This window comes from Cygnus atratus, chromosome 6, assembly GCF_013377495.2.
Source record: "Cygnus atratus isolate AKBS03 ecotype Queensland, Australia chromosome 6, CAtr_DNAZoo_HiC_assembly, whole genome shotgun sequence".
Taxonomy (NCBI): Eukaryota; Metazoa; Chordata; class Aves; order Anseriformes; family Anatidae; genus Cygnus; species Cygnus atratus.
The window spans coordinates 25,652,158-25,674,968 of record NC_066367.1 but is presented as its reverse complement, the minus strand read 5'-3'; the positions used below and the strand labels follow the sequence as shown (position 1 = coordinate 25,674,968).

The 22,811-nt window shown below is 43.6% G+C and overlaps 1 protein-coding gene across 6 annotated transcripts in view; it reads right to left on the bottom strand.

Annotated features, from left to right (window-relative positions):
• The window catches only part of SEMA5B (semaphorin 5B), a 274,579-nt gene that overhangs the window by 84,439 nt on the left and 167,329 nt on the right, over window positions 1-22,811 (bottom strand). For all 6 annotated transcript variants that reach the window (XR_004777167.2, XM_035536719.2, XM_035536718.2 and 3 more), the window contains one exon: window positions 1,116-1,178. Coding sequence is in view for 5 of the 6 variants with exons in the window: in XM_035536719.2 (XP_035392612.1) it covers window positions 1,116-1,178 (63 nt within the window). In the remaining variant the exon portion in view is untranslated. The remainder of the gene's footprint in view (window positions 1-1,115; window positions 1,179-22,811) is intronic.

Below are 22,811 nucleotides of genomic sequence, written 5' to 3'. Positions count from 1 at the left end.
ACATAACGTAACCTATTTTGACTCCATGGTATTCTTCTACGTGAAGCAGTCCCTACGCAAACTCTAAAACCCGTTCTAGGATACTGATATTCCTCTTCTCCAAAACTACATGAAGCTCTTTGTTGCTCATCCTACAAAATTCAAGCTAGCATTTTTGTGTATATGCAAGTTAACACAATAATCACATACAGTTTATTATATGAAATGAATGTGGTCAATGGAAAATCATATAATCCCGTGTTTGAAGCACTGAGCTGGAACTTGGCAGAACTCCAGATTTTGGGCAAGCCACACAAGCACTCTCTGCTTGACTGTCCAAGTCTACAGCAAAGATCATGATTATCTTCCAACTCCTTTGGTTTAAACTGAAAACTCTTTGTGGTATAATATTTAGGACAACAGGACACCCTCTCAGTTGAGGCCTGAACATGTTTGAACAGTACCAACACCACATTTGAAAAATCAAAATACTTGTTTTCAGTACATGGTTTTGTTTTAGTTTCTCAGAAGTGGGGCAGAAGAGGACCTGTGCTTCAGTCAGAAATGCCTGCAAACTTCAGACGTCTGAGATAGCATGCCTTAGTTCAAACAGTTCTGGTTTTGAACCGCAGCTTAGCAGACTGCGCCAGCCTCCTAAGGAGCTCTATGACATTCCACCTGAAAAGAACTGCAGTGTCCTAGCAGATTCAATTTTCATCTTCAAGAGATTTATACAAAAATCAGCTCTAACTGCAAACAAGTATCAGACACAGGCCCACGTGTCCGAACGCCAATGGCTCGCTGCTCAGTACTAAGACTAAGCCAACCTGACCAGCCTCAGACCCACTACAGGATGTTTCCCTGGATTTGCCACCATACTGATTCTTGATATGTCACAAATTGCGTCCTCTCCAGCAGTGAAATCACCTTTAAATTTCATGTAGTGCAAGTCTAATAACTTGGACAGGTAGCCTTTGAAATGGTTGCTCTGTGGTGCCCAGGCACTTGTGGTATTAGCTCCGAACAGCTGCAGATTTATGGGCTCAAGCTGGTGTCAGATGCTCCCTGTGGGGATTTCTAATGGAATGATGTAAATAAATTCACCCATAGCATGTCTGTAGCAAAGGAAAACTTACCTCTGTTTTCCCTTTACTTTGACAGGACCTCCTGGTGTCTTCATCTGAACCCCATGCTGTTGCCTGAGAAACCAAAACGCACAAGTCACATGACAACGCCACAAACCACCATGTCTGGAGACTCCCCAAAAAAAGCATCTCCAGAAATTTATACAGCCCAATTTACAAGGTGTTGTGACAGTAAACATGTATCTCGCTCCCACTGTGCTCACAGTGCACACAAATGATAAATAGATGAAATGTCCAGAGGCAGAAGCAACTGGAATGTTAACAGAGGTAAGGCTTTAATTTACATGTAAATACAACTTCTGATCATCATTCAACTGGAAGCTCCAAGACACAAGTCCCATATGCTGAGTCCTCACCCATTTTCAAGGAGGACAGTGCTGTACAAAACCACCGGCCTTCATCACCAAAATGAAAACCTTCCCAACAGGAAACCCAGTAGTTGCGTACAGATGTGGTGGTCCTCTCAAATTTACCCTCAAGATCATCACCTTCTAAGTAATCCTGCAGTGACGTGAGCCGGATAAAACAAGAACTGTGTGCAGACAGGCAAAACCCAGACAGATGAGAAGTGTGGAGAAAGGCTGGATGGTGACTGGTGATGCCAGAGAAGTGGGGCCAGATCCTGAGGTGGAGTAAAATGCTGGGGGCCCAAATTGACTGAGGACTGCGCGATCTGGACCAAGAGCTCGTGGGATCCCCCAGTCAGCCTTGCATAACTCCTTCGGAGCAAAGCGGCCCCTTCCTTCACAAGGAAAGTCAAGACCAGCAAAGCTGTGTTATAACTTCTAGATTTAAGAAAAAATCAGAAACATACCCAACCGTTCTGTGCCCTCTGCATTTTTCCTCCCTTCAGTACTTTTTAAAAATAGTTCTAACAAATTAAAGCAGGTATTGTTAGCTGGAGGTGAAAATACATATAAACATCCATACTATACATTAATACATCATTCTGTGAACAAGAAAAATAGCTTTGTTTCACAGGGAAAGGCCATGCTTGCAAAGTTCAGATACAGATCCAAAGCTCCCCTAAAAAAGCCAGGATTTCTTTTTTTTCCCAGTCCATTACCCACACAGGAAATGGCTTCAAAGTTTGGCCCAGATCTGAACTCTTCTTGAACTTTTTCAGTGCAGCCAATTTTATTTTTTTTTAAACACTAAGGCTTCCACAGAAATTGTCCCCTTGACACATGATAAATCCTGCTTTTTGCAGGAGAAAGACTACCAAGGAAAGGGGCTGAATTCCCCCCCGAAACAAACAAACAAACAAACAAAAAAACCCACCTTGGTTCCATGAAGATACTTGCTCATAACCACAAGAAATACTGCCACCACCCAGGAAATGCATTTATATATCTAACTTTTGGAGAAGACGTATTCTTCCTCACTCCAAAAAATGCTATCTTGTCTGTCAGCTGAAAATCCAGTTCAGTTTGGCTTAAGTAAAGTTTTATGAGCACATGCAAAGGTTTGGTGGGAGAAGGGAAGAACAGAGATCTTTCCTCGGGAGTCGCTTGGGAAATACCTCCCATGCGCTGCAGTCCAACCCAGGCTGAAGGCCAAAAGCTTGTGCCTCAGAAGTGTTTGTGTGAGAGCTGGGATAAGTCCTTGCTGGAAAGGATCATTTAGCCATATCCTGAGAGGGGATATGTCATCAGATGAGAAAGCTCGCTGCGATAAGCTGTTACAGAACAGCAAGAAATTTTGACTGGCAACTCCCAGGAAGCCTTGACATCTGCAAAACAACTACACGGCGGCGTTTTGATCTCCAGTCCCAGCTCTGGCCCTCGTTCATCTGTCCACAGTGGTTTCGGACCATGGATCAATTTTTGAGAAGCTTAATATAAAACAACTCCAGAAAAGAGATCGCTTATGAGGTGACTCTTCGTTCCATTTCAGGAACGGGGACAGAGCGCTCGCCATTATACCGCCCGGTTTAACTTAACAGTGCTTGACAGGCCAAAATGAAAACAAAAATCGTTGGTTACTACAGCGATCAGTGCTGCTTCTCTGCAAACACTCCGGCTCCTGTGGGACTGTAGCAGAGCAGCAGAAGAATCTGGGCTCCTTGGGGACACCTCGCTCTTCCTGCCAGACACCCGCACCGCACGGCTCTGCGGCACGTCGTAAACACAGCTCGTGTCGGAGCACCGATCCCCTCCAGCTATGTTCTTGGTGCGAAACTCTGCATTTCATTAGGCAACAGTGCCCTTCAGCTTTCTGAAGCACCACCTTGATGAGTCTAGTGATAACAGAAGTTCTTGGTGACGGCCCAAATTACAGGAACATGTTGTTTGTGACTGCACCATTAGTCAGGGTGTACTTCATTAGAGCTCAGAGGCTAATTAAGCTATATGGCAATCCGGAGCATATTTTACAAGTCTCACAAATCTTTGGTGAGACAGGGAGAAACTAGTCTGAGGGCTGAGTAACTCCAATGACCTCTAGTGACTCAAAGAAAATATTCATGACCCTGCAAAGAACATCACGTCGATAATAAAAATATAATTGCAGGGCCAAGCAGCAAATGTATGTTTAAATATTGTACTTCAGGGTATGAACATGTACCAGCTAGCTGACCCAAAGCCTAGACAAGTCCTTCTGCCAGGCTCTCAGGAGCCATCATACATATGTGGTCATAGCCTTTGGGTTGGACCTGGCGAGAGGTCCTGGGCAGCCTCAGATCTCTGAGCTTGGCGCCTTTGCATAAGCTTTCCAGCTTTGTCTGGTTTCTTTACTTGACTGATCAGCTGTCTTTTCAGATCCTACTCCAGTCATCTCTGTTGTCCTGGGCTTTCTGTGCAAACTCCTATGTAATGCTGGAGCTCTACTTCCTGCATCTCACTGGCATGCTCAGCCCAAGCCTTTCCTTCCCAAATTAAATTATCATCCTCTCCCTTAGATTCTTTTTGCCCCTAACTCAAACTATATCCTGGTCATTCAGCAGAGAGACCTTCAGAAATCTCCCTCTTATGGAGTACATCTGTGTGCACCCATGTGTTTCTCGGTTTTGCAGCCACCTGCTTACACTTGCAAAACCCTACAGCACTCTAAGGGATGCTTTTGCCTTTGCCTCCTTCCCTCATCTTAGTGCTTCTCAATACCCAGCTTCTTGCATGCTGACTTAGCTGCCTCCCCCTCCTTTCCTCATCTTCCTCAATAAACCAAGTGAATACTATTTCTTTTTACTGCTGAAAGCTGCCTCTGCACTCTTGGCTGCGGTACAAAATGTATCCACCAGACGTTTCTGGTGACACAGTTGGGTCATCATCCTGAATTTATAATTTGTTTTCTCAGTTGTCTGAGCCATTTAAGTTTCCTAGCTCCCAGAAAACATATTCGGCATTATTTTTGTATCTCCTGCTACATCTGCCCATCAAAAGCAGCAGAGTGGACACCTCTGGACCCATGCAGCAAAAAGCCAACTTTGATGGCATGGGTCATGGAAAACAGCCTGGATGAAGATATGACAAAGCTGGCAGCAAGACTACAGACAAATACAGAACAGTATGTTCTTTCTCCTAGCTCCTTCTCTACCTGCTACATGCTTAAGCAACCAATAAAACACATTTTTAGGTTGTCAGGGTGGCAGGACGTCAGCAGTTCCTTCTTTTACATCCTTACCAACAGCACTCCAGTTCCTCAGACAACCTCCTTACAAGCTCTAGAGCATCCCTTCCCTTCTGCATCTCCCATAGAAATGCAGCTCGTAACAGTGTTCCCAGCCACTTTGAGCACCTCCTCTACAACCACAAGGTCCATGTGCAGAATGGGGGAACACTGGACTCAGATGCTGTATGAATGAAACAAGCAGCACAGGGCTGCAGCTGCTGTGTAAGAGAAGAGCCACGCAAACCACGAGCAGGACTGCCCAGCCATCAGAGCAGATAAGCACGAGAGTGCTACCAACTTAGTCTCTGAACTGAAAATGCAATTAATGTGCCTTCCATTCAGCACATTTGCATGGATAGCTGCTTCTTCACATCCATCCCTATGTCTGTTCTTGAGCTCTATGCAGGCTCTTTTTTTTCTGTTTTTTTTTTTTTTTTTAAAAAAGGAAAGGAAAAAAAAAAGAAGAAAAAGGGGGAGGAGGCATGTGTTATTTAAGCATTTTAAGGAAATCACATGAAGGAGAACAATTACAGTCACACAACTATGTGTATGCACATGGTGCAACACTGGCCAACAAGAAAATTGACAGAAACGCACAACAGTGGCTACGCTCAGTGCATATCTGAGCATTCAGATGCTACACCCCGTCACAAAAAGAAAGAGAACGTCTCTCCTAATAAGTTATGAGCATCACGGTTTGCTCCCAGTTCAGACTGCAGATCAACACTGATCTAGAAATTCTAGCTCATCATAAGCCATCAAATCAGTTATTCAGCACACACTGCTGAAAGAAACTTTCTAGATACATTTATTTAATTACCTGCACATTCCAGTGTTGGCATCCAAAGTACCTGCCTGTCACTAGCAAGTCCTGTTATCAATAGATATGTGCATCCTCACATGCTGATGTGAAAATCTCCTCAACTTCTATGGACCAGCTTTTACATTCAGGCCAGCAATTTATAATTACTTCAACCACCACATGTGAGTTTAATAGATTAAGCATACACTAATCCCTGCACTGTACCTAAACAACAGAGGTTGCTGGAGCTTTTTGAACAAAACCTGAACACTGCTTTAAAACTAAAGTGAAGATTGGAATAGAATAGGTTACATGCGTATTTATTGGGCAAATTAAATCCATTCTTAGTTTCTAAACTCTCTTAATATAAACCTATCCATCTGTTACCAACCTCACTCCCATTAAATAAGCGCTCTGTACAAGCTACTGGCAGCCTCGCACGCCTGTAGACAGGCCGGGAGTCATGCTGTTCTCTCCTGTTATGGGGAAAAAGTGTAACACAAAAATGTACACGGTGTATGTTTGGAAGGAGATGAACAAACAAGTACAGGCTTACGGCAGAAAACCAGGAACTGACTCTGTGAGAAGCCCAGCATTTTCTCCCAGGTACTGAGCTCCTCAGGTTCCTGCTGACGGTGGCAGCAGCAGCAGCGCCGTGTCCGCCAGCCTCAGGCCTGCAGGACTGCTAGCAGCAGGAGCCTCCACTTCCATCACCCCTCTGCAGAGCACGCAGGAGGCTTCTCAATCTGCCTGAGGAGTAAGAGGTGATTTTGGTTCTCCACTTGTGCCGTGCAGGGCACCCTGGCCAGTCTGCTGGTCACATCACCCTTTGCTGAGTTATCCGTGAGGAAGGAGGGCAGGAGGTGCTGTGGGATGGCAGCCGTTGTGCACTGGAGACCTGAGCTGGCAGAATCATTTCTTTCCCTGTGTATTTCTTTACGTCTTCCTTTCCAATAACTGCACAAGGCACTACTATGTTGAGAGAAATGTACCTCTGGAAAAAAAGACTTGCTCCAAAGGTGGCTTCCTGCGTTCCTTACACCAGCCCTAAATCTGTATTTCTTATTTACATTTAGAAATTGCTCTGTGATCAGCTCATCTCACAGCAAGGTATGGAAACTCTTCTCCAAGTCTGGGGAGGGGGGATTATGAAGGGACCATGCTTCTGCACTGTATTTTAATACCTGCCAACTTCAATGGACATATTTACATGCCCTACTAGACCAGTCTAGCTTAATCACATACTTAAGGACTTTGCTAAATTAGGGTGCAGGCAAGTCCTTTAGGCAATGACAATTCAGAGGCCGCTTTATTTCCCTATGTGATGTCAGCCTTAGCCTTCTCATCCATGCTGATAAACATGTATTGTACCTCTAAAATGCAACCCATAGAATTCTTGCTGATAATGACAAATCCATATTTAAGTTTATTTCTCTGTTTCTATATACCTTGCAGTCTCCACAGAAGACAGCACCAGTGTTAATCTACCCTCCCCCAGGCAAATTCTACAGCATTTCAAAGAAATTGGTAAGCACTGAGTCTTATAGCACTAAGAAATAAAAAGCTCTCTGAAAGTCATTTCTACAGGCTGGGTCCAAAAAATTCATGAAAAGGTTCTTGTTTAACTTAGGTTTCTATTAAGCATATTGTAAAAAACATTTCTACATCACTTTAGTTACTTCTTCCCTATTAAATCCTCCAGGACTTCTCCATAAAGACCTGTGGCCTCAGTCTAAAAGTGTGGAAAGTGAAATTCCTTTTTGAAGCATTGGCTTTTGTCTCTCAAGGACAAGGCACATTTACAGCGCTCTATAAATAATAACTTATTGAAATCCAACTTCTTAATAATAGAGCACAGGAGCTTAATACCCTAGAGGCCATTTCTGAAGCTCCAACACAGGTAATTTATTAAAACTGTGATAAACATGCCTGATAAACAGATAACTAATACCAAAATGACATAATGGCAAGCTTCAATAAATAGTTCTGCTTCATCGTGCACTACGCACGTTGCAGGTCACCACTGCGTGCAGTGACGGGTATGAGGGATGGCCGAAGGATTTGGTCAATTTGCATGGGCGGGACTTGGATGAAGGGAATTGCTCGGTGTTTTATCAAATTAATTGATTTCCCTTAAGTGATCTGAGAGCCTTCAGGCTGCAGTAAAACTCAAGCTCTAAGTTTAGTTTAAATGAAGTACCCAACATGCACATCAACAGCTGGGCCCAGCTGCGTGGCTCTGCTGGAGTGGCTGGGCCACAACCATCTGGGAAGGCCTCAAAATGTAACGCTCACAGGACAAAGGCTGGCAAACAGGCAAAAAAATCAGTGGGTCCCAGTTCCCATAACCTTAATCTCAGAATCGGATCTTTTCTCTGTGAACAAACATCAGGCTCTTACTGTCCTGTGATGGATTTTGGCCCAGCGTTCATAGATTGCTGAACACCATCACCCTACACCAGAACAGAAGGGGATGCCACGCTCTGGCACAGTAAGGAAGGCAAAACTCATCAGAAAGAAGGGCTTTCTCATTTTAACAACAGGTCTTAGCTCAGTTCCAAAGGACACCATTTTTTGGTGTTCATGTTCCCCTGTATCTCACAGACTCTTACCACATCCTGAGCCATGAGAAATGCAGTATCAATAGTCTCCAGTTCCTCAGCCCCGGATCCCCAGCTGCACAAGGATGACAACAATGGTGTACATCTGCACCCCTCGGATGGGGAGGGGAGCTTCCAGGACTGACTGTTTTCACTCCTAAGCCTCACTGGTTTAGAGACGAGCCTGTCCTCCCACCTTATGTTCTCTAACTGCGCGCACGTCTGGACTGGCCCCTGCCAGAACTGGGGCTCAGCCTCCTCGCAGGCAAGCTCTTCTGCCTTTGATCCAGCTATCCCAGCCTGATGAGCCACTGCACATCACCTCAGTCGTGGCAACCCTCTCTGCTCACACTTCTGTCCTGTCTCAAGTGCAAAGTAAAATGCTTTAAATCTCTCACAGCCTCCCTCCTGCACAGGGAGCACATCCCAGCGACACAGGGCTGCTGGCGAGCAAGCAGTGAGCTCCTGTCCCAGAGAAGGGGAAATGGGTGGAAGGGTGCAAAGACACTGGTGACCTCGTCACACAGGGAGCTAAGGGTGTGCCTTAAGAGATGCTATACCTGGACTGAAGGGCTCGTGGCAGCCAGGGATGATGCCCAAATTACAGGTTTTGGCAACAGACCGGATTGCAGCGCTGCCTATAAGGGTAAACGAAACAGGAATACACACTGTGCTGTGGCTATATGCTGAGCGTACACCAACAGCAACATATTTATGCAGCAATGCTAGATGAACATGCCAAGATGTTACTTTGGAAGAAAGATACAGCTCTGGAGAACAGAGATAAAGATGGCACTGGATTTCTGTTTCCACTATCTACTATTTGTATTTTTATCATTCTATGTAAAGAAAAATGCCAGTCTGCGGCAATGATTTCATTTTGCTGATGATGTACTTCATGTAGCTTGAAAGCTTAACACGGCAATGATTTAGTTGCAAGTGCTATATGGGAATACTCACCTTCTCTTTGAAAACTTAATCCACTGGATATTTCTATTGCTTTTAAGTGTGCAAAAGCACGGATAGGGCCAAGTGCAAATTGACAGCCTCAGTTAACGGGGACATTTGGTATGCAAAGTGAAAAAAGACCTTAAAGCTCTCGCCTGTAGCCAGTTGAGAATGAATGACAATACCCAGAACTGGAAAACAGCACAGAAGATGTTAGTGAAGGATGACTTACAGTGTTTCCTATTACTGAAGATCAAAAGCATACAGAAACTGAGAGGAGACTTTTAGCATGTTGGGTAATTAACATCCACGGTGGAATTTGGTTTCTTGCCATCTCACATTCAGTTTATAGCTTATGACAACAAACATTTACTAAATATACTGGAGATGACAAAGATGTAAGATTATATGGTACATCAATAAAATAAATAAAGAAGTTAAAATATACTCAGTCAGAAATGATTAAAGAAAAATTCACTGCAGTCAAGAACAGGTCAGGAATCCACGTACAGCTGATGCGTGTGAAGGTGTGGTTGGCACTGGCCAGGTGGGCACCACACAGCGCTTTCTCACACCTCCAGCACCGATTGTTCTGTAAAGAACAGGTTTTGTATTTTTTTTTTCTTCAGCAGCTACAAACAAAGTACAACAAGCTATTTCTAAGAAGCCACTAAGAATGGAGTCACAGCAATGGTCGCCTTTGGTAAAGTGGGGACAATTCCTCCTTCGAGGCCCCTCTACCGCCAAAAGATGTCCATCTCCACCCCTTTATGTTCTCTGGCAGAGTCGCCATTCACAGCTAAATCCCTCCTTCCTCTTTGTGTGCTCCACTGATGGATGTGACAAGACTTCTAAGCAGCCTCCTCTCACTGTTTTGCACAATGATTTCTGGAATAGGAGGTTCAAAAACCCTCCCAATGGACCAGCCCATATTCAGTACAAAATCAATTTACCATGGCTATAGTCTCCTTTGTACTTCTGCATCAAGCAAGGCTATTTTATTCTCCTTCATTTTTCTGCTCTGGGTTTCTTTGCCATTGTGTCTCTTTGAAGCTCACTGCTATGTAGAGATGTTAAGGGTTCTCCACTGTACACGCTTTTCTTTTTTCCACTTCTGAGACAGACTGGACAAATCCTGCACAGTCAACCGAGTGCATTTTTGTATACCCACATTAAGAGTTCATCTATGAAAAGCAAGCTCCCTATATATGCTTCAAATCAAAAATGTAATCACTGAATCACATGTGAAACCTCTGTGTATTATCAGCTTTCTAAAGTGGGGAAGTCTTGCATTCTTTATTCCTCTCCAGGTTACATCACTGAAAATACTTGCTCAGCATTTACTTGTTTGCTTTGAGAAGGAGCTAAAATAAGTTTGAGGAAATGCCCAATTTGGATCTGATTCTCCCAACAATTAGGCTGAGATTCAGGAATCAAAATCAGCACATCTTGCAATATTAAAGAGACTAATGAAGAACTCAGGATGACATTTTCACTGTTCTGTGCCTCCTGTTTTTCTTTAGGGAAATCACATCTATTGCATTAGTGGGGGCCTAATACTCTTTCAGATGACAAACACTGCAATATATTCTCATTAAAATCGTATAAGAGGTTGAGCATGGGTTGAATCCCGTCTTGGCTTGAAAAAAGGGGGCAGTGTGCAATTAAACAAATAAAATGTGCATGTGATTCAACTTACCCTATCAACATTCTTTTCTGGTTGTGCACTTAAGCTTGCTGTAGTGCAACCGAAAGGGAAAAAAGGCACTGGAAATCTTTAATTAAGTGAAAGATGCACTATTGAGACCAAAGGAAAGCTTTGAGATTACTTTAATTAGCCAGGGCCAGTTTTGAGCAAGCCAGAGAGACTGGGAAAGTTTCGCAAGGCAGGGTAAGAACAGAGATGCTGCCTGAGCCTAAGCTGCATGGGGACCAAAAATGAAACCAGACTTTCCCTTCTGCTCTTCCTCATTTTAAATAACAGCTTTTTAGCTTCAAGAATATGGGCAAAACAAATTCTAAGTCCTCAGCTTAAGAAAAAAGGAGTCTTTGCACTTTCTCTATTCAATTCAGCATACATATCTGAATTTCTATTTGTTTCCCAGATCTAGAGAAAGAATCCAGACTCCTGTTCCTAGACAGCAGGGTTTGGACGCATACTGTGGTAGCACACGGAACACTGAGCTGCACTCTGATGGGCATTTCTGCTTACAATTAAATGGCAATCCTCGCCCCATTGAGCCTGAACCCCAGGGTTAGGGTGAAAGACATCAGGTGGCTGCAAAAAAACAGGCAGAAAGAACAGAAGGGAGCAGTGAGATGACTGATACTTGCAGTCAGGGAGCGCACATGGTGCACAAGCAAGTGTGGTGCAACCTTTCCAGGAAAGTTTTTGGCAATGCACCTAGACTTTGACCTTTAGCCTCTCTGGCTTCTATGAGGTTTGGTGCTCACAATCACAAGCTGTCAGAAAATGTCACTTCTGATAAATCATTGATAACCAAGAATCAGTAGAACTTTTCAGATGCTACCAGGCTGGGCTGGAAGAGGAAGTCAGCAATGAAAAGCACCCCCATGCTTCGTAAAACAGATTTCAGTATCTTTTTTAATTGTTCCATAGCTACATTGCGCATTTCATACCTGCTTTCTTCCGCCAGGTGCCTAATGCTCTTGATAAGCTAATTACAGCCTTCTGCTTATTTCATGTCAAGCTTAACTCCCCAGTCTGAACCTAGCCTGCAGTTCTGGCATGTTTTTTCCTTAATCTAAGACCATCTGTGCTCCATCAGCAAGGAACACTTAAATACTGAGAAAGTGAAGAACCAACAGTGCTGAATTCCCTGTACACTTCCCCCAACTCCTCTCCGCAGCAATTCCAATTAGGTGTGAAGCCAACATCCATCCAGTCCTAAATACACTGGAAGGCCCTGAGCAGGCTACAGTTATCTACGGCCTTACCTCTGTGAGATGCAGCAACACTTCCAGTGGTCAGGGGGGAAATGACAAGGCCGACAGGACCCAAATCTCCACTTTTCTTTACATCTAGATCAAAGGCTTTACGTTCCAAATGCCATCACGTCACCAGCAGCACATGCAGTGGTTGTGTTCAGCACCTGATCAATATAAAATCGAACGCTTCTCTCGGAGAAGCACTAGCAGCCAGTCTGGATAAAAGTAATGCGGTTGATTTACCAAGAATCAGTGCTCAAGCCTCTCTTTTATCGCTGCAGAATGGAAATGCTCCACAGTCTAAATGAAAACTGGACTGCTGGGTTAGGGAAGATGGCTGTCTGCCCCTCTCCTATCCCACCACCAAAAGTTCGGGTGTACCTAACGCCTTCCAGGCTTGGCTGGAAGCACTTCCCGCCTGCTGCTGCTCTAAGTGGCCAGAGCCCCACTGCTGCGCGTAGCATCAATCCACCTAGCTTCCTCCTAAGGCTGCGGAACAGATGCCTTCAGACTCCCTGCTTGGTCTGTCACAGTTTGCCTTGCTTTTGCCTCCTCTTCTCCAACACCAGACGTCAGCACCTGATGCCGTAGTGAGCTCTGCCAAGCTTCAGCTCAACAAGGAATTTATTTGCTCCTTCTCCTGCAAAGGAGACTCTGATGCAGTGTCTTTTATTCCTTCCTCCCAGCTCCTCTGTTCTGCTCTCCAGTTTGCACGCTCCTGCCAACACGGGATTTATTTTCCAATTTTCTCCACTTCGAGTCCTGCCCTTGCATTCCCTCCACCACCTGTCTCTTCCCTTACCTCCCTTCCACCACGTTTGTGTCTGACCTCCACCAAGGTCAAGCTTTCTACAAATGAGTTTTGAGAATACGGCTTATAATTAAGATGGGGGAATACAAAATGATTCTCCAACAGGCTTAACGCAGTGTACTTCTTTGTGCTTGTTCTGTCAGACTCCTTTTTGGTGCTTTTCAATGCTTTTACATTTATCTTGTCTTTAAAGAAAAAAAAGAAAGAAAAAAAAAAAAGCCTTGTTCTTAAATCCTCGGTAACTGATTTCATAGCAAAAGCTGCTAAATTTGTAACAATTATATTAGCCACATACATTTTTTCTCCTGTCACTGTGTTTACCACTAGTATATTTATGAACCATTGATCATTCCTTTCTGTCCCATGCATCAAAATCCTCTCCTCTTTGGCAACTGCAGTTTGTCTCTTAACACTCCCAGGCTAACTTCAGAACTTTTTTGTCATGCCTAATTAAGCTTAAATCACTTCTCTTTGGGCACCCTTGCAGCCTATCCAAACGGCTGCAGCCCTGTTATTCCTTTTTATTTTACTTCCAAGGAAATAAAACACTCTCAAAAACTCAAGCCATGCTTTGCCTCCTGTCTGAAATAGTCCATGCTATCTAGGCTCTCTTTGTAGAGAATGGACAGAAATACAAAATTTTTCTACACATCTCTTTCCACTGACCCCCCGTGCTTGGTGTCCCCAGTCTCAGAAGAGCATAGTCTCCACTTGGTCCTGTTATCAATAAAAGCATATCAGACGGATATAACCATGGCGTGGTAACTTTTAGATGAAAGAAGTGTTTTATTGACAGTAGAATATCTGTAAGGTACTGTTCCTCTAGACCGTTGAAGCTGTGGTGGCACCCAGCAACCCGTTTATACCCCACAGCCAGATTTCCTCACCCTCCTTCACAGGTACAGCCTGGGGAAGGCAGGTAAAACCTTCGAGGCCAAAGCTCTCCGAGGCTTTCAAAGGATGGAGGGAAGCTGTGCCTGCCATGCTGGGACAGGATCGATGTCCTGAGGGACTGATGAGCAAACTGTTCCCGTCTCAGCTCTGGGTTAATGGTAACAGCTGTGCAGTCCATGTTAGTGACTGCTGAATAGCTCCCGGCTCCTATAATCCCCTTCCTATTAGTCATTCAGAACCATTACGTTTAAAAGAAGCTGTAAAACACACATTGGCTAAACCGTTACTGACAGAGAAACTAGGATTATTTATCCAGGGAAAAAATGCATGCACTGACATGAAATGTGTTTACTACAAAATAATTCATTTCTTTTTTTCTAAGAGCTCAACGGCTGGTTTTAAGGGAAACATATGAGGTCATCCATGGGTCCTTTTAGAGAGGTGCAAATCAATAAATGGTGATTTTTTAATGCTCTCATTATAAATGACTGGATGCTATCAGGGTCAAACTTAATCCTGTGCAGAGAGTCAGCACAAAGGGCATGAATCATTTAAATCTCTCTTAAGCTCTGCTTTGAGTGTAAAATGTAGATATTTCCCTGTATCTCAGTCTAAAAAAAAATAAAATAAATAAAAGATGCTTTTTTGCAGTAATTGTCCCAGATACTCCATTGTTGGCATTATAAGATGCAGTGCCTTGTATTACCAACGACTTCTCTCCCTTCTGACTTCGCAGCAGATGCAATGGGGTGCCAGGACCTCTCCCCAGCTCGCCGAGCTCCTCCGCTGGGCTCCAGCCATTGTCTGCTCGGCACCTCCGCAGAGCTCAGCTCGCTGAACTGGGGAGAGGCCGCGGGAGGCATCGCCTCCCCTCCCGAGGGCACAAGTGGGAGCTGGCTGGGCGAGCCCTGGGTTGGCATGTGAAGCTCAACAGGTCACTGCTGCCACATCCACTGCTCCTAGGCAGAGGTGCTGCACTCAACCTGTCCTCTCTTACAGCTTAAATTAACAATCCCATCCTAATTGGGGCAGTAGAGTTGCTTTCTCTGCCTTGTGGCAAGCCAGGATTCCCAGCTAGAGAATAAAACTCTTCCGTATCTAAGAACACCCCACATCCCTAAAATAATAAAGCAGTAAATAATAATAGATAATAATATAAATAATATTTATATTATTTATATGTTAATATTTTCGTATTAAACTCAGTTCATATAAATGATGATTTAGTTAAGGTGCAGCCTCTAACAAGAGGCTGCTTTGCCTGCCAGGAGGTCCCGCAGAGCTGGCTTGTTGGCAGCAGCAGCGGATGGAGGCGTGGGCAGGGCAGGGGACCGGGCACCAGCACACGCAGGTCTCCGAGAGCCTCCTGGGGCACCGAAGTGAGAAGCTGCCCACAGAGAAAACAAGGGCAAATGGAAGAGCAGAAATATATTTGGCAAAGATACAGAAGCAACACTGGTGTCAAGAAAGGAGAAGTCCATGAGATTTCTTTTTCTCATTTTCCTTTTTTTTCTTCTCTGTATAAGGATGTTTAATGGTCCTGACTGTAAGTTGCAAGGAATAAGAACATTAGTCTTCATTTCTTATACATAAAATGCCTGACAAGGTTTTATCAAATAAAGAGCCCAATATGCCACTGTTATCAGTAAGTGACTTCAGCAGCTAATTAAATTCTCAGTTTCTGAATCCTGCTCATAATATTTGCTGACAAAGACCAATACCCCTGTAGTAATTTTGGCATTTAAGTGAGGTGAGGCAGGGAAGGAGGTAATGACAACTGACAAATTCTCCGGGAAAGCAGGCTGACAATCCACAGCTGACAGTCCTCCTGCACGCCTCACCTGCCCCTGTGGGCCTAACAGGCTTGTTCCCCTCTGGACGTAAATCGTCTCCCTCACCTTCACCGACTCCGAGCAAGCTGCCCTGCTCAGTGCCAAGCATGAATGCAAACAGCTATGGCTCCTGAACCTTTTATACATGCTATACAACCCTATATATGTATGTATGATCCTCATGTGTATTTGTACATATATACATGTATGCATAAATATATATGTAAACATATATATGAGAACTTCCTAATGCCTAAATACTCATTTTAAAGGGCAATTGTATTGATTACAACTAAGCAGTGCACTCTGAGACAGTTTAGCAAATCTATTAATGCACATATTGAAATTATTCTCACTCAGTGGAGCATGCAGCATGTTCTTAACTTTGACAATTCTCAAAGGAAAATAGGCATTTATTTAAAGCTAAACATGGGCTTAAAAGCTTTGCTAGATATAAATGGACTCCTGAGTTGGGTTCTCTCAGACAGAGAGGATGTTGTGTTCAGAAATCACTCACCACCATGGAGTGTGACAAGAGATTTGCTTCCCCTGCTCTCTGCATTTCAGCTGATGAGTAGCATCAGGACAAAGCTGGTTCCCAGTGGCTCATGCCGGAGCCTTTTAAAGACCACAGTTCCCTGCAGTCCTCACTCAGCTGGAGAAGTGCATCCTTGGAGAATGAAGTGTGGCCTCCAGACATGGCCACCCCCTGTTTGACATGCCTGGTTTTCTTCTGCCATCTCCCACTCTGGGTAGAAATTCTCTTTTAAATAAATCCTGCGAAGGGAAAACTGCACCTGAAAGCTACAGTCTAGCTCTTGATCTGTCATTTTAAGGAGGGGTGTATTCAGGGAATAGATTTGATTTGGGAACCTGAAACCATCAGAATAAAAAGCTGAATTTGCCAGAAAGTTTGTTCAGCCAATATAAGCTTTATTATGGAATTGCTTTAAACCTCTAGGCTGAGAGTGAGAGGTTTGAGGTGCAGCTTTGGAAGGTGATTTATGAATAGATTTATATGTTAATCTGTTAATAAAAAATGTAGCATACTGATAAAATATGTGACAATCATAACTCAGCTATGAGCCACATATTAAAGACTGCATCTGCTCTTGTAGAGGTTTTGATTATGTTTTTAAATGAGGGAACTGCACTGGCCTAAAAATAAAGAAAGAAATGTTTTATCTAGGAATATGTACCACATAATTCAAAGAAGTATCTGGGAATCTGCAAGAAACAAATAATAAACTGCTTTTAAGAAAATGACTTCTGAGAAGTGCAGCTTATTCCAAAACATCTCAAAATGGAGCTCCTGTCAGGTGGCTCCATGCTACATAAAGCTAGGCAAAGTGTTCTCACTCTTTCCCAAAATGACTTCCCAAACTAGATTTTAAATTGGACGATAATCTTGACACTACTACTAGATTGAACAGATAAATACCTTCATCAAACTTGGGCCTGCTATTGAACATGCGTAGGTTCGTGCTGTCGTGTCGACACATGGTTTCCTCTAGATTTTTAAAAGGATATTTTGAAAAACGGGAATGGCTCTGACTCAAGGATGTGCTTGCAAGTAAATGTGAAATACCACATGTTCACCTCTTTTTACTGACAAAACTCACACCGCACTATGAAGAAGTGCTACATCCCCGTCTCACAAGGGAGCAAACAGCACACAGATGCGCTGGGCATGTGAAGTTTCCCTCAGCCACCAGCGGGCCGAGCCAGCAGTACGGGTCGGGCCTGCAAGCCCCACATCATCTGGGGATGTGAGGCACTGGAACAGGTTGCCCAGAGAAGCTGTGGATCCCATCTGTGGAGGTGAGGTTGGATGGGGCCTTGGGCAACCCGATGTGGTAGGTGGCAGCCCTGCCCAGAGCAGGGGCGGGGGAACCAGATGATCCTTGAGGTCCCTTCCAACCCGAGCCATTCCACGGTTCTCTGACAATTTAATGCTTGGTTTGTTGGATTCAAAGTGTAAAACACAGAAGCTGTTCCATTTGCTGCTACGTGGCATATTTAGGACCGAGGGGCAAGTTTTATTATTATTAACTACACATTGTTGACAGGCACTGTCGGCTTACCAGTGATTATGCCACAGAGACAGAGAGCCCTCCAGGGACTGGCAGGGAGGGAAGTGTGACTCGAGGAGCAGCTGCTCAGTTTTGGGAGCCTCCCCTCTGTAGCAGAGATGTTTCTGCTTCTTAGAGCAAGGGCAGAAAAACCGGAGTAAAACAGTCTCTACCGGAAATGCACTGGATACAGAGCTGCAGTTCATCTGCTACAGGGCCATATGGAAACATTTCGTTCCTATTTTAGGTTTGAAGAAAAACACCCATTGCAAAACCCCATGATATCAACAGAAAGAAATTGATTTCAGCAAGCTTCACATCAAGCTTTCAGAGCTACTGCTGCTCAGACACGTTGCTAACTTCCAGCTCGGGTTTAAGCCTTATACTTTCAGCAGTCCTGAAAATTCATAAAGTTTAGCCCTGGTGACTGCATAACATGCTCAGAAGAGCTTACATATATATATACATATATACATATATACACACACACACATATATATATATATGTGTATATATGTATATATATATGTGTATATACGTATATACTTATATATATGTGTATATACATATATACATATATATATATATGTGTATATACGTATATATACACATATATACAGATGTACGTGCTGCCAATTTATCAATTCGGAGTTGATATGTGTTTTTTAGCATCCCGACGTTTTGTAGTTAGGAAACTGGAGATCTAGCTGCTGACAGCTCTGCTGGTACTGGGCAGTGCGTAACCCCACAGGCAAGCATCCCAAATTCAGACTATCCGAGAAGTACAACGCTGTCTTCTGAACTTAATTCTCACTCAAGAGGACAAAAAATGAGATTGCTTATTAAAACATGTTTTAATCTCAAAATTTCCGCGTGAATTAAAAAGTGCAATAGCATGTCTTCCAAATAGTTTTCCAACAGGTACACTCTTTTTTATTCTTTCACATTCTGTTAAAATATGGTTTATTTTTAAGAAAGGGACTGAATACTCATAAAGTATTTTAAATACTATTAAGCTGATATAACATAAGTGGTGAGTAAACAAACATCAAAGGGCTGGTTAGAAACTGTTTCACAAAAGATCTTCCATTAAAAGAAATAATTGGAATCAAAACATTTTATGAAATCCTAACAGCTTCTATTAAACTTATTAGAAGAAAGTCTGGAAGGGCCTCTTGGGTCCAGAGGGCAAATTTTGGTCACAGAGGAAGGGAAAGGGAAAGGGAAAGGGAAAGGGAAAGGGAAAGGGAAAGGGAAAGGGAAAGGGAAAGGGAAAGGGAAAGGGAAAGGGAAAGGGAAAGGGAAAGGGAAAGGGAAAGGGAAAGGGAAAGGGAAAGGGAAAGGGAAAGGGAAAGGGAAAGGGAAAGGGAAAGGGAAAGGGAAAGGGAAAGGGAAAGGGAAAGGGAAAGGGAAAGGGAAAGGGAAAGGGAAAGGGAAAGGGAAAGGGAAAGGGAAAGGGAAGATGCCCCAAACAAACCAAGTTAATCACTTGAGATGAGAAAAACGCACATTTAAATCCTCTCTCTAGTCACTTCAGAAAATAACCTGGCCCAGAATATTTTCATCTCAAGCAACCATGTGTCTACCTCCTTCTCTTTTAGATTTTACAAAGATGTCAAAAAGTCTTATTTTCATCACAGTGCAAAATATCTTGGCATCTCGAAAAGGTTTTGGAGATGGAAAAATCATTTCCCACTCATTTCTATTGAGAAATTTAAATTCCAGGTAAAATCAGGGTGAACAGGGGGTAGGCACCGTACTGGGACTTATGAAATGCCTGCCAAGTAGCCTGCTTTTAATGCACACCAGAGAATAGCATTCCTTGCTAAGAAGACCTAATCAGCACTGTGCATTTTTTAAAATTTGCTCAAAGGCTTATGTTTTTAAAATGACCCTTCCACCTACTCCATTAATTACAAACTCCAGTATAAAACAGACTTTTCTATGGCCTCACTGTGAAAGCTGCAGATTAGGAGCTAACCTTGTTTCAGGCCCATGCATAAATTAAACAGCATGTGCTCCAAGTGCACATCATTTTAAAAACGTGTTCTATGAAATGTCTAGTATTTAGAGCTTATAATGCATACAAAAGGGGAGTTTAAAGATGGAGATGAAACGTTACATGGATTTTGTATAAAAGATGCTAAAAGATTAACAGCAGTATCCATTTTAAAACTATGTTTCTTTTACCGCTGCAAGAATTTCAATGCTATATGCCAAAGTTTCCAAAATTAACAGGTGCTTTTGGATACCCCACCTGGGGCATGTCAAGATGCTGATTTTCAAAAATTCACTAACAATGTGCCTCAATTTTGGCAAGAAAGGCCGAGGCAAACAAAATCACAAGCGATCCCCAAAATACCTTGGCCCCAATTCCCTTCTGGATGTTGACATTCAGCCAAACTTTTTTTCTCACAAGAAAAAATAACCACCACCAAAGTTTTTCTTGCAAATAACACTCAAGTGGTGAAAGGTTTCTCAGGTCCCAAATGGAACTGCTGAAACACATTTCAGAAACAAAGAGAGGGAAAAAAAGCCCAGAGAACTGTTCTACCAGGAAACGAGCTTGTTCTGCTCACCAGTTCTCATGTAAAAGCTCGGTGCCACAGTTCTTGGAGTAACCACCTCAGAAGAACCAACAGAAAAATTCCAAGTCAAGAGCAAGCTTTGGAACACAGCAGAACAGCAGGGATAAAAGTATCTAGTTCAGGAGAAGAAACCCAAAACAAAGAGTTGGGAGCTAAGAAAGATAAGGAAGCTACCCCGTTATGAAAGTATAACGTAGTCCAGAAGCGGACACATTCTAAAATCTTCCTCCCCTCCCCTGAAATCACAACTGCTCTACTGGGTAATGCTATCTTTTTACATGGGTCTTATGCAGTACCTTGCCCACATAATGCTAAATATTGCTTTTTAGTCTGCTGCAGTTCGAAGACAGTAACTTCCTACCCCAGCCCTGTGGAATGGCTGCATGGTGCTCCACAGTGTTCTCTTCTGGGGAGATCACAAAGCCAAATTTATACTCATGGCAGTCCAGCTCAGACTCAGACGTAATACCAGAACTTTAGCTTCTGGAACTAAAGACTCCTGAAACGTATTTTCAGGAGTGATGGTTTCACAAAAAGATCCTTGAAGTTGATGGAGAACCCTTGCTCTTTTTAATAGCACTGGGCTTAAATGAAAGCTACCCACAGTCATTCAACAGGTAGAAGGAAAAAGCAGCCTTTGAAAGTCTGGGAGCTCTCTAAAATCAGTGAGTAACGACATAGTTAACACTGCTCTTGTGATATGCAATAGACATAAAGGGGATTATAATCCCGAAAAAGGAGAATTTATACCTATTGAAAAGCATTGAATAAAGTAATGTTATGATGAAAAACTTTATGACCTGCTCAATGGCAGGAAATACTCATTTTCTTGTTAAAGAAAAGATAACCGTCATGGAAAACATGCATTAGGCAGAGCAGGCTAGTAAATCTCCCCATTACAGAATGACAGCCCGAAGTACTGAATGTGCTGTGCAAGCAAGTGGTGGCACCAGGGTATTGCTTCTGCGAGGGGCGGTTGCCACCCTTGCTGAAAAGCTGATTAGGCGTCTTCTCCTTCACAGGAGCCCCCTGGCCTCCTCTCCTTTCCATGACTGCTGTGGGGCTGAAATGTGCCCTTGGCTTTTCCCCAGGGATGGTACAGCCTAGGGATACAGCAGATTGCACAGGAGCTCTCAGTGAAAACCAGCTTTAAACTTCGCCCAGCGCTGCTGTAGAGAGGTGTATTCCTCCTGCTTCCAGGCTCTGCCCACAGCCAGCACACCCTGCTGCCTCCAAAAACTGTTCTCCTCATGCTTCTGCCCTCACCTCACGGTAGTACAAACAGGGAGCAGATATCTGCCAACACAATCCTGCACCTTGAGGCAGATTCAGCACCACTGGCAACCTGAAGAGTAAGTCCCATGAGCAGAAATAAATCAGACCACAGTTTCAAGGAGAAAAACTACCCCCAGATCAGGTCTGACGAGATCCACGCTGTATTTTAGCTACAAAGAGGAGATACTAAACAACCCAAACTAGCACTGCGATTACTTCTTAAACTGCGTTCTCTCTCTCCATAGGTCTAACTGCAAATTCCCTGCATTTCTTGTCTCCTTTTCTGATCTGATCTTTAAAATGATGCACGGCGAGGGGAAGGTGGGAGGGGGTGCCTCTAAGCTGCATCATGTGCTTTATGGAGACAAGCCAAGCAGCTACTTAGGCAACCATTAGGTCGGGAAACAATCGCTTCCATCATTCCCAACACGTGTGTCAACATAATTCCATGCTCTCTTTGTCATGCAAAAAGGCTTGGCAAAGTGACCGGATACACCCAGAAAGCAGGAGCAAACTAAGCTCATTATGTTAACCCGGAGATCCCACAGCATCCTCCAGTGCCATAGAAGGAGACTTCCCATTTTTTTGCCATGTAGGAAAGGAAACTTGCTGCACTGAAAAGGGCCCGAGCCAAGCCTGACTTCAGAAGTGTGTAAGGAAATTCACGACTGGGTTTCGTGGAAAGGGGACCCCTCATCTGACGAGCAAAAGAGGCTGTGTCAGGCAGTGTGATCACAGGCATTGCAGAAGGTATGGCATCTTGCATAACTACAGAGACTTCCCTCTCCTGTGTGCTCGCTGGAATCCTTCCAGTCATGCTAATACAGCTCTGCAAAGGAAAACTCCTGCCAAATGGGAGTATCAGCTTCTCTAACTCTTTATTGTTGTCATTGGTAACTCCGGACTTTGTTTTCCTTTTAAAGGAAGATTCAATGCATTTTACAACCATTAAACATCTTTTCTTCTCTCCATCTATACTTGTACCCCCTACTAACAGCACAAGGCTTGTGCACATGGGAATAGCTGGCAATGCTAGCCTAATGGCTTCTTTACATAGCCAGGCAGAGCAAGAAGACCCTTCCTTCCGTCTGAAAAATGCTGAATACATCCTTGGTGCTCTAGCAACTGTAGAACATAGGAAATTTCCCAGAACGTAGGTATTTATTAATTTAAAGATTGGAGTTTTCATCAACCGTATTTGCTGCATCTTTCAATTCCAGTTTCAGTGCAGTGGGAGAAAAGTCCTAATACTGCTAGACATTTGCGAACCCCTTCAGACTTCAGCTGCTTTACCTCCACTCTGCCAT